Here is a 12646-nt window from a genome sequence, read left to right on the forward strand (position 1 = left end):
CACCAGCTCCCTGAGCTTCCTTGAATAAGAAGCCCCCTCCCCAGCTCCTCTTATCTTTGCCTCCCGGATTCTCCAGCTAACCCCTCTTGCCCCTTCTAGAAGAAGCCCTTCCCCATCCTCCTTAACGCTGCTCACTTCCCTCCAGGTTCTCCCCCATTTAGGCTTATTGTTCACAGCTTGTTTGGACACATTGTGTTGTCCCCTGCATTGGGCTGGGAGCCCCCCAAGACCAGGGGTTGTCTTTTGTCCTTGCTCTCTGACCCTTAGGACCACATCTGTCAGGCGGCAGGTACTTATGTGTTCAACTGACCACTTCCTAGGGTATACTCTGTAAATGCCAATGATGCCCATTGAACCTTCCTGCCCCATTGACCCTCAGAACCCCTTTCTCCCACTTTGGGGCCAGGATCCTATTGCTCCAGGAGGCCACGATGCCTCCTTGGTGGCTTTATCCCAACCAGGCTCACCAGTGCCCATGAACACAAGCTATTTGGTGCCTGTCTGGGGTAACTGGGAAGACACGATTTTAATTTTGATACCTGCAAATCTGAAGACACACCTATTGAATTATTGAAGTCAAATCTCCTGCCTTGAACGTCATTTTTTCTTGATGATGGGGAGTCCATAGTGTACAAACCATCCTCCTTCAGACTGTGTTCAGGGTGTAAGGAAACTGTTTATGACAAAATCAGCTCCGCATTTTAGGGATTTGTTTTCATTGTCACCAGAGGTGAAAACACTCAGGTTTTTCAAAGTACAACTGTCTCTCTCCTCTCTTTTCCCCTTCAAGTCCCCATTTCCATTTCCTTTTGCATTTAATCATTTAGTTATGATTGGCAGCTGCTGCCATGATGTGTGTGTCCTGGCACCCCAAGTTAAGAGTCCTCCCTCCTTCCTGAAGTGCTCTCAGGTCTCTGGTAGGAAGCATGCAGCTCAAGCCAATTTCTAGGCTGGGAGTCCCAGATACTGTTCTTTGGGAACTCATAAAAATGAGATTTTTTTATAACTTCCAAAAGACAAGGCCTGGATAGACATAAAAACCTAAAAAAAATGGCTCTGAACAAAACAATTGGAGACTTAGACCTGCACTTGCCTCTGGAAATTGTTAGAGTCTAAATCACTCAGGTCTAAGAAAACTCAGAACAGGTCCTACCAGGGGTTATTGGATATAATTTTGGGGTGTGTTAAATGAAAGGGAGATGACCCTTAGCCCCTCAAAAAGAAATTGAATTTATACATTGAATTTGCAACAATGAGACTCTCAGCTACTTAGGACAGTGGTAGCACCTAATGAGCACTCACTGAGAACAGACTGGTCATTATAACACATCTCCCCTCTAACATAAGATTTGTCAATACAAAAGATGTATGAATCATATAAATATATATTCATCTGTTATATGGGGCATTTGGGTGGTACAGCAGACATAGGGTTCTGGGCTTGGGAGTCAGGAAGATGTATCTCTAGTTCAAATCTGGCCTCAGACACTTTAATAGCTGTGCAACCCTGGGCAAGTCACTTCACCCTGTTTGCCTCAGTTTCCTGAGTGGAGAAGGAATGGCAGACCACCCTAATATCTCTGTCCAAATAACCCCAAAGTGAGTCATGAAGAGTTGGACATGACTGAACAATCCTATCTACTGCTTCCTTCCAGTAGAATGGAAGCTCCTGTGGGCAGGGACTATTTCTGTTATCTTCAGAACCTACACTATGGGGCTGGTGCATTTTTGGTTCTTCTGTCACATCTGACTCTCCATGGTCCCATGCACCCTAAAATTCCAAGGCTGTCCATAAGGTTTTCTTGGCAAAGATGCTGGAAGGATTTATCATTTCTTTCTCCAATGGATGAAGGTAAACAGAGGTGAAATGACTTGCCCAGGGTCACTCAGTGAGTGGCTGAGATTGGATATGAACTCAGGTCTTCTGAACACCAGGCCTGGCTCTACCCACTGAGACACCTGTGTGCCTTGACAACAGGACTTGGTGACTTGAACCAAAGTCAGCCTTTATAAGATGAGTGAAGGTTTGGAGGATGAGGAAGTCCAGTGGCAGGAGGAAGTTCTGGCGGATTCGCTAAGAATTTCTGTTATCCAAAGCCATCTACTGATCTCATGGTGATCCGTCACATCATCTCCTCGGGCTGATGGGTGTCGCTTATAAAACAGTTCTGAGAGCAGTTGTCTGCCACCACGGATCTCTGTCTTGTCCTGCACTGGAGGGCAGGATCTTGTACTGGATGATCTGTTTCAATGATACTTTTCTTTTTTCCAGACTAAAGGAGAAAAGAAACCTCAAAAATAAGAAGCCAAATGGAAGCTACGCATATTAATGTGAAGAACAATGCAGGCATTTTAATATGAAAATGGAATTCCAATATTTAAATATATGCTTATCAACTCCTTTTTGAACACAAGGAAAAACGTGTCTCTAATATTAGATATTAAAATTTGTGCCATTTAAAAAGGAAATGTCAGAAAACAAGTGACATTCAAATTGTGAGAAATGAATAACGTGGGCTCGTAAAGTCAATGATTTAGCTGCAGTGCTTTTAACAGTTCCATTGAAGACTAATAATGATAATAACGTCTCATTTTCTTAGAGGACTTTCAGATTCACAAAGCCAGTCTCTGGGGTGGGAAACACCAGTCTTATTTGTCCCTATTTTAGAGCTGGGGGAGCTGAGGGGGAGTGGTGGTGACCCACTCCCCAGGCCCCCAGCTGGCTGGGCCTGGACACTAGCCTTCTGGTCTGGTTTGAGACCTCGCCCAGAGTTAGCCCCCAGTCATTAGCGACAGGAAATGGGGCTTTCCAAGACTCCCGGCCACACAAAGAACATGCAGGGAGCGGCGCTTCAGCCCATGCTTTCCAAACTCCAACACCCACATATTTCCTTGGCAGGACTGAGCTCTCCTCCCCTCGCAGCTGGCCCTGAGTCAGCCTGAAGGTCAAGGCTGGACAGAACTCCCCAGAGGGCCCACTGAAGGGAGCGGCTGCCTGCCTCCCCCTCCCCAAGTCCAGGGCCTGAGCGGCGAACTGAAGAGAGTGGCTGCCCCTGAGTCCAGGGTCTATGCCAGCCGAGGAGCCCATCTGGGGAGTCTGAGGAAGCTCCTGCGGTCCTGGTCCTGGCGTCCCCCCAGACCCGCCCCCAGCTAGCACAGAAAGCAGAGCCTCGCTCCCCCAAGTGCGTGTAGCCGCCACAGTGTTTATTGAAGCTCTCGCCATACAAGTTTACACCAACTGTTCCACAGTCCAGAGTGGCAGGTCCCTAAGAAATGTACAAGCACTTTAAGTAAATCAAAATACATATTATTTTGTTCAACCCAAGAGCCTTTTGTGGGAGACAGAAGGCCAGTGATAAACAGAGTCTCAGGAATGCACAGTGATTCTTGAATTTAAGCCTTTATACAAAACTTGTTCCCAGTAGCATGCACCCGCCGTTAAAGACTTCAGTACAAAAAAATTAACCCTAAACACTACGTTGAAGTAGAAACGAGATATAATTCTGAATTTGTTTTGTTTTCCCAAAGACCACATAAAAGAAAAAAAACCACACATGGATACAAAGCTTTGTGACAAAGCTCTATACTATTACTGATCCAACATTCTTTGCACTGAAATAAAACAAACAAACAAAAACAAACCAAAACCAAAAAAATTCCCGTCTACTTGGAGGGGAAAAACTTTCAAGTTAATAGAATTGAAAAAAAAAGGGGGGGGAATAAAATAAAAATAATAAAAAGAAAGAAAGGACAAACGTGGTTTGTTTGAACAAAATGGTTCAAAATGTCATCCAAATAAGACCACGAGGAGGGAGGGCTATTGATGCACTTGGTGAATGTGCTTGCGGAGAGGTCCGGCCAGGGCCGCGGCGCCTATGTGGCGTATCTCTTGGTCCACTGCCTGGCCATTCTGTCGTGCTCGGCTCTGTTGGTCATGTACTGGGTGGCGATGCTGCCCACCAGGGGATCGGCTGGAAGGAAACAGAGGCAGGAGGTCAGTACGAGTGGGGCCCTGGGGTGGCAGTGCCAAGCGCTACCTGTGGGCACTTCCGGAGCTCTGGTGGGAGATGCCATAAGTCACATGTTCTCCTTTTTAGCAGGCATTTTAATGGAGAAATTGGGGGGGGAAGAGAGAGAAACTGGAGGATAGGGCAGTGGTAGAGGGTGGGGGTGTGCTATGACTCACCCAGGACCAAGACTTGAACCCAGGGTCCCTGACTTCCAATGGGAGGTCATGCTCCAAGGACCCCCAATACTAGGCCTGACATGAGTTGTGCCTTAAAATGTGTGTGTGTGTGTGTATGTGGGGGCAAAATCCAAGGAAGCTTTGTTCTCTAAGAGCTGGATGCTCCACCTCAACCAGGAGCCAGGTGCCAGGGGCAGGGTGCCACCTTGACTGCCACCACCATAACACCTATAGATGTTCAGCCCCTTTAGCCTTGTCTTTGCAGCCTCAGGGTCCAGAAGGAGGGAGGAGAAGGAGCTCAAGACATTTTTTTTGAGAAGCAGTTGGAGAGAAGTGACTTGCCTAGGGTCACATGGCTAGGAGGTGCAGAGGCTGGATCTGAACTGGAGACCTCCTGATTCTTTGGCTGGCACTCTACCCCCTGTGGCGCCCCCGAGTTCCCCCAAAGGGCTCACTATTAATAAAAGCTTACTTGATCTAGTATTTTAGTTTTCAACATTCTTTGAATAGATTCCTTTGTCCTTGGAGCCTCATTAATTTATAGATGAGGAAACTGAGACAGAGAGAATGATGACTTGCCTGGGTCATGCAGCCAGTCCAAGTCAGAAGCAACATTTGAACTCAGGACCTCAGACTCCAAGTCCAGCCCTCTACCCACTTTGAGGGTCAAGAGGTGATCTGGCCAGGTTACGCACCAAGGGGGTGCCTGGCCAGGGCTGGCGGCCTCTGCCCCCAAGGCTGAACCAGGAGTGTGGTGGGGGCACCCATGCCCTGGGGATCTTTCAGTCAAAGACTGGGTGAACACATCATGAGATTATTGGGGGGGGGTGAGAGGGGCTTGCCCAAGTCCAGGTGGGCCCAGGGGGTGCTTCCAGCTAAGTCTTCAGATTGCCTTCAACTTGTGCTTCCTGAGAAACCCCCTAAAGACAAAGGTGGGTCTTATTGCTGGCAGGGCACCACTCCACAAGGTGCTTGTCTTTGTCGCCCCCCTCTGCCCTCCCTCCTCTCCTTCCCCTTGGTCACCCTCAGGGAAGCTGGGAACACCTAGTGCTGGCACATACCACCTGGGCCGTGGCCTGGCCTTGGTCCCCAGGATGACTTCACACAGTTGAGAAGCCTCCACGCCCTTGTACCAGCCTTTCCGGGCTGGGCAGGTGGCGACAGGCCACCCAGACACACCCAGGATCCCACTGGGGCTGAATCAGGGGCCTCCACCCACCCGGAGGGAGCCGGCACAGGTACGCTGTACTGAATGAGTGAGGAGGGGGCTCAGGGACCCTCCAGGGCCACATCTCAGGATCTAGTGTCCAAAGCCTGGGGCTAAGGCGGAAAGGGTCAGCGCGTGCTAAGACAGCCGGGGCCACTGCGTTGGGTAAGAACAAAACCATTAAAAATTCCTTTGCTCCTAAAGGAATGATTTCAGAATCAGAATTTTAGAGTTGGAAGGGGCTTGAGAAACCCAGGGAATCCTACACCAGGTGTCACCCCAACTTTGCTCAGAGACCCCCTGAGAAGGTCACGAAGAAGGTGCACTCCTCACTGCCAGCCACACAAGCCATTAGCAAGATATTCTTTTTATCCCCTTGGGTGTGTGTGTATATGTGTGGTGGAGAAGGAGTATTTGTATCCCCTAACGTGAGGGAATATAGAAATACTATTGATCTGCAATTTCTAGAGCAAAATCAACAGCTTTCTGTATGTGCACACACACACCTGTACACACACACACAAACTTTCTCTCACATCCTTACTTTTGGGCCTCCATATGCACAGTCCCCCATATCTGGGATCCATTCCCTTCCCTGCTCCCTCTTGTGCCCCCCCCCAGCCCAACCCCCTGCTCTGGCCCGACTCGACTGGCTCCTTATCTCTGGGCCTAGGATGCTCGCGGCTTCTTCCCAGAGGGTGGGGAAGGCACCAGCTCCGCGGGCTCCGGCCCTCTCTGACATCTGGTGCACAAGGTGCTTCTTTGCTTTTGAACTGAACTGAATTATTAAGGGGTCAGGAAGAGGAGGCAGCTCACCCAATGGTGAGTGACAGACGCCGATGGAGAAACCTTGCTGGACTCCGCTCCTGCCCCCCAAGAACCTTTAGTCCAGGAGGCTTTCCTCCAGGGGGGCTCAGGTACTCCTCTGGGGCAAGAATCTTCTAGATGAGACAGAGTAGAAGACTGGGGGGGGGTCCTATCAATGAAATCACAATCTCTCCAGAAGATATGTGGGTCAAGAAACTGCCCCCATGTTCACTGAACCTAAACCCTAGTCCACCCAGAGACTCTGCCTAAAACCCGGAACCCCAAGCTCCAAAGTCATGCGATGTCCTGGTCTGAGCCAAGGCCTGGGGCTCATTTGGGGGATACTAAGTCCATCTGCCCAAGAAGAAAATTCCCTGGGGTCTCAGAGTCAGTTCAGAGACTTTCATGAACCCCTGGCTTTGTGGGGAGATGGCATTGGGCACTGGGGATACCAACCAACCTGCGTTTGAGGGGCTGACAATCTGCAGGGAAGTCACAGGCAACACACTCCTGATGAATATTTTACAAATGTAGGCCGAACAAATTTTATATAAAATATGAAGAAGAAAATGGTTTTCTGTTCATCTTGTTTAACAAAGTTCCTAATAAAACATTTGATTTTCCAGGATATTTACTAATAAAAGCTCAAAACAATGTTTAAGACTTGTTGGGGGCAGGAGACGCAGGGTGAGACCAAAGTGCAGAATCCGAAGCAGTGTTTTCCACGGCAGTCCCGTGACAGGAAGGACTGACCGAGAGCCAGGCCTAAGTCTTTGGTGGGCTCAGCGGTGGTCTGGACAGATGAGGGAATGGATGTTTCTGGGCCTCTGAAGGGAAGGGAGGGTGGAAAAGAGGCTGCGGGGTCAGCAGCGAGGTGCTGGGTGGTGGGCACCCCATTACAAAGGAGGAAGGGAGGGTGCATGCTGCGAGGAGGCAGAGGTTGACTCTTGGGAGGCCACTGGATGGGGCAGAAGGGTCAACAGAGAAGTGGGGGTCCTGGGCCAGAGAGCCCCAACATGGTGTGCAACAAGTCTGAAGACGTCTCTGTTAAGGAAGAGATTGAAGATTTATGTATCAGTGAGTCTGAGAGACGGCAGAGATGGAGAAAGGGGAGGAAGGTGAGAGGAAAGAGGAGGGTGCCCCCCCTGCACCCAGGCAGCTTTGCCTCAGGTATATTGGCTGAAGTCAGCTGCATCTTGGGGGTCTACACCTGATGGACCTCCATACCTCACTACACCATGCGGTCCATCGAGGGGTTTGTTCTCATAATGGCGTGGGGGGGGGGCGCTGGACCAGGACATTTGAGGCTTGGGAAAAAATGGGCATTCTCCTGGTGTGCTTAGAGGGTCAGAAACTTGGGGTTTTGTATTGGCAGAGGACCTGAGGGACAGGAGACTTTCAATTAATATTTTCGTCTAGATTTGTGATATCACGGTTGAGAAATTTCCTTTGGGAAAGTACTTTCTTGGCAATTTGATAGATTAAGAGGATTGTCTGGAAGTCCTGGAGGATGTCATCTGGGGTCATAGCCAGAGCCTGACCCCAAGGGTTCTGGCTCCGAGGCCAGGCGTCCATCCCACACATCACAGTGAGCCTCGTGTGACTTCTAATCACAGGACGGACAACATACTCCAAAGCCAACTAGGGTGCAGGTCCGCTGGAAGGACAGAGAGAGCCAAGGCCCACGTGGAACTCAGAGAAGAATGAAATATTCCACCAAGTTCTAGACCCAAGAGCAGCCCAGGAGTCAGTGGCCTCATTGAGGGGATGCTTCTTAAGCCTGAAACCTGGGGGAAGGGTGGCTCCCTGGGGCCACCCCCCATCAATGGGGATTCTGAGATACAAAGCTCTCAATCAGAACAGAATGAAGAACGAGCCCCGATGGCGGTCCTGCTGAAAAGGGGCTGCTGGGCTGGAACCCCAGACTCTGCTCAGTGACAATCCCCAAGGACCTGCCAACAATCTCCCCAGGGACCAGTCAAGTTTAGAGGAAGGGATTACCTTCCCCAGACCCGTGGCAGCCCTCAGGGGCCACTGCTCCAGACCAGGAATGCCATGTCCTGAGTTGTTGGGTGCCCGACTTTCTGCCAGGAAGAGAGTCCTCACAGCAGACCTGGACCTTGCCAACTGAGGGAAATTCTCTACCATGGATGTCTTCGGCACTTAGCAAAGCACCACATCCAAACTCCAGAGCCAAGACCAGCTTCTAAGAAACCCCATGATCCCGACGGGCGGCAGAGACGGAGAAAGCGCCTTCTGTTTGCAAAGAAGGTCCATGGCCCCAGGAGGAGGGTCAAATGACTCACTCAGGGTCACCTGGCCAGTAAGTGTCTGAGAAAGATTTGGACTTGGAGCTTCCTGACTCCAAATCCAATGCTCTGTCCTCACTTGACCTAAGAGGGAGTCACTAGAATGTATTAAATAGGGAGATGAAGATCTAGTAAAAGGGGGAGGGGGGAGAGAGACAGAGACAGAGACAGAGACAGAGAGACAGAGAGAAGGACCCCATGAGGGGAAGAAGGACCAGCTCAAACCCAGGGAGGAGCTGCTCGGCCCAGCAACAGCTGACACTGCAAGGATGAGTGACTGAATGCCAAAGCAGCATCCAGCAGGTACAGTCCTTGTGATCCTGGCAGGGTACTATGTTGGCGTGGGTCTTATTGATCATCATCATGGCTACCATTTAGAACTTGCTTTACAGCTTGCAAGTCTCGTACAAACATCACCTTATTCAGCCCTCACCGGCATCCCTGGGAGGAGGTGCGAGGATTAACTCTGGTTTACAGGGAGAGTATTTAAGGGGACTTCTCAGGTCACACAGCCAGTAAATGTTTGAGGTCAAATTTGAATTCAGGTTTTCCTATTCCAGGTTAAAAAAAACTCTTGGTTCTTGGTAACCAGAAGCTAAAAGTCCTGGGTGGTTTGGCCACCTTTCTGGAGGTAGGGGCGTTTTTCAGTGTCTTGCTGTCCAATCTCTGGCTGGCAAAGGGGTACAGCTTTTTAAGATTAAGAATAGTCTATCAGTCAATTAATCCAACACATTTATTAAGCTCTTATTCCCAAGGAAAGGCACTGGCCTGCATTGGAAGAAGGAACTTCTTCACATGGGAATTCCGTAACTCCTTTGTTCCCTATTCCTATCCCAATCCTAAATTCTAGGGAAACAAAGTAAAAAGTAGGAATAGTCTCTGTCTCTAGGAAGCGATGGAAGAGAAAGCAGGAGGTCCCAAGGGGTAAGGGGGGGCTTTCCCTGGGTTTATCCACAAATGGAAAGACTTAAGGGTAATGGCAAAGTGGGGCTAGACACATCAAGGGAGGTGGTGGGCTTTTTTGTTTGTTTTTGCAAGGCAATGGGGGGGGTTAAGTGACTTGCTCAAGGTCACACAGCTAGATGTGTGAGGCTGGATTTGAACTCGGCCACTGTGCCACATGGGAGGGTTTTATAAGGATGAGGAAGATCTGGGCAGGGAAGAGTTGGTAGAAAGGGAGAGAGTGAAGATTAAGGAAAGTGAGAATGGGAGCAATCTGTGGAAAAGGACCAAGGGAACATGTAGAGAGAGATCAGTTTTGTGAGAAGGGTCACCTCTTTGATCACAAAAAAGGATAAAAATCCCACATATTCCTAACTATTCATAGCAACTTCTTTTGTAGTGGCAAAGAATTGGAAATCAAGGGGTGATGCCCATCAACTGAGGAATGGCTGAACAAGTTATGGTACATATATGTGATGGGATACTCTTGTTCTACAAGAAATCCTGAGGGGCAGGACTTCAGAAAAGCCTGGAAAGACTTGCACTGACAAAATGAGCAGAACCAGAAAGCATGATACAATTAACGACATGGCTGAGGATCAGCCATGATGGACTTGTGCACCCCAGCAGCACCATAATCAAAGACAACTCTCAAAGACTTGTGATAGAAAATACCCTCCATATCCAGAGAAGGAACTGTAGACTTTAAATGAAGACCAAAGTTTACTATCTTCAATTTTAAAAAGTTATGCTGTTTTTTTTTCTAATATTTTGTTTCTTCCATTTGAATCTGATTTTCCTCTCACATCACGATCAATATAGATCTATGATTAGCATTGTTACAAAAAGAGCCTGTGTTAGATTGCTTTCTGTCAGGGGGAAGAGCAGAGGGAAGGGAGAAGAAAGTAAAACTCAAAACCTTGCAAAAAAAGATTGTTGAAAATACCATTGCATCTTGTTGGAAAAACAAATGAATAAAATATACTTAAAAAAAAAAGGGCCACCTCTTCACAGGAGGCTAAGAGTGAAGGAAGAGGGGTGGAGGAGGCATGGTGAGCAAAAGAAGAGAAGAGGGAGCTCTGAACAAATGGCCTCAAGCTTTTCCAGGCAAGTGTGAGGGGGACATGAAAGGATGAATGAATGAACACTCTGCTATTTTCAAATGGCACGATGACTGCAAAGTCCTTGTCACATGGCGGGGCCTGTCGTCCGCACTACATAAATGCTGGCCACCGTTACTGCTGTTGATGCTAATAACTGACCTTTACAAAGGATTGGCCTAAGTGCTGTCAAGAGCCCATCTCACTTGAACCCCAGGTGATCCCGGGAGGATCAGGAGTCCATGGGGGGCTGCCTCCACTTTACACACCACGTGGAACCTGCTGGACTCGCCTGGAGTCAGACAATGGGAAGCCGGGGGTCCCGACCCCAGGGGCCACATGGATGATGCACCGCTGCCAGCCTTGGATGGTCACAGCCCTGTGAGGAATGCGCCACTGAAGACAACCAAGGGTAGGAGAAACAGAGCCCAAGAAGCCCTTTTGTGAGGGGAGAATGGAGAATACTGGAAGTTTATGGATTTTATGCAGGATCTTTCTGTAGTTTTGTGTTTATGAAAGACTCTGCTTGTGCCTACTCAGTTTACAATAAAAACATAAAAGGCTATATTGGCAAAACCCCAACAAAACCACAGCCCATCTTGCCCCCAAGTAAACGAGCAGAGATCGTAACTGCACAGGGGGCAGGGGGTCAGAAGAGCCGCAGAAATAGCACATGGTGGGAATTTCCTCATCGGGAGTTTTTTTTTTTTAAAACAAAGTCAAACTCCATTTTTATCCAGGTCTAAGCTGGATTTTTCCTCTCCAGAGGCCCCTGGAGTCTGGTCAGGAAGGCTAGGCAGACCCATGGCTTCATTGCCAACCAGGCCCTGCCTCCCCACCCCTTTTGCTCTGGTCTCTGCTCACCTGGGTACCTTCCAGAATGATTTCACATCTGTAACATTCTAGAAGGAAAAGAAGGCTCAGAGCAGGAGGACACTGTGGCAGGAGGACCCTCTTCAAACTCTGCAGTCTTCAGGGATCGGAGTCACCCTGGAGCTGATTAAGGGCCGGCCTTAATTGAAGGTGGGTGGCAAGAGGTCAAGCCAGCCCCCCCACTCTTGTCCTTCCTGCACTTTCTTCGCATCTTGGGCATGCCCACCAGTGCTTTCTTTCCCTCCACACCAGGACCCTGAAACAGTCCTCCACCACGAAGGAAAACTTTGGATAATGAGGTCCCTTCTAAGGTGTTAGTGTCAGCACGCTCCATCTTCTGGATATTTCTACATTAAACTCACTCCAAGGGAGAAAGCCATTGTGACCACACAGGCTGGTGGGAGCGCTGCCCTTTCTGGGAGTGGAGATTCCAGACCCATGAAATCATAGGACACAAAGCATCCTGGGCTAAGGGTCTCTAGGTCAGCACCAAGCACATCCATGTGGAAACTCCCTCGTTCACTTACTACGAAGCCCCCACCCCTGCACTGCCACCCCTGCTTTAAAACTGGAGGCGATCTTAGAGACCCCTTCATTCACCCAGGGAAGCAAGACCTGTGGTCAAAAAAGGCCAAAGTGATGGGGGGGGGGGCAGTGAAGAGCTTGAATCCCATCATTTCCACAACATGGGGAAGAGAATCCCACCCTTTATGCGAGCTTAGCACAGTTTGCACTTACCCATAGTGACATCCTCAATGAGAAACCTTGGGCTCCCTAAACTGCATTTTAAAACACAAAAAACCTGTCACAAAAATGTTTCAGGTAGTTAGGTGGCAGCAATTAGAGTCCTAGAGTCAGGAGGACCTGAGTTCTAATTCAGCCTCAGACACTTAATAACTGCCTAGCTGTGTGACTCCAGGCAAGCCACTTAACCCCATTGCCTTGCAAAAAAAAAAAAAAAAAAAAAAGCAGTATTTCCTATCCCCACCTCCCACAATGTATTGATCCACTAATATCCTCCCTTCCAAATTTTATTTGATTTTTGTGACTAAGAATTGATTTATGAACTTTATGCTGGATATATATAGTATTCAATGTCCTCATGGTCACCCTCACTTGCATAACCCAGCAAGCATGTGGGCAGCCCAGCCTATGGGGGCGACTGTGTCTGGCGCTCTTAGAGAGGGTCACTTATGGCTGAGAGAACCCAGACACAGTGGAG

General features: G+C 48.9%; 1 protein-coding gene across 2 annotated transcripts in view; it reads right to left on the bottom strand.

The window, feature by feature from the left end:
- Positions 1-3381: 3381 nt before the first annotated feature.
- The window catches only part of LOC141494479 (ubiquitin-conjugating enzyme E2 E2), a 338783-nt gene continuing 329518 nt past the window's right edge, over positions 3382-12646 (bottom strand). For both annotated transcript variants that reach the window (XM_074195712.1, XM_074195711.1), the window contains exon 6: positions 3382-3971. In XM_074195712.1, the coding sequence (XP_074051813.1) occupies positions 3874-3971 (98 nt within the window). In that variant the 3' untranslated portion in view covers positions 3382-3873. The remainder of the gene's footprint in view (positions 3972-12646) is intronic.

The sequence above is a fragment of the Macrotis lagotis genome, chromosome 7 (assembly GCF_037893015.1).
Source record: "Macrotis lagotis isolate mMagLag1 chromosome 7, bilby.v1.9.chrom.fasta, whole genome shotgun sequence".
Lineage (NCBI taxonomy): Eukaryota > Metazoa > Chordata > Mammalia > Peramelemorphia > Peramelidae > Macrotis > Macrotis lagotis.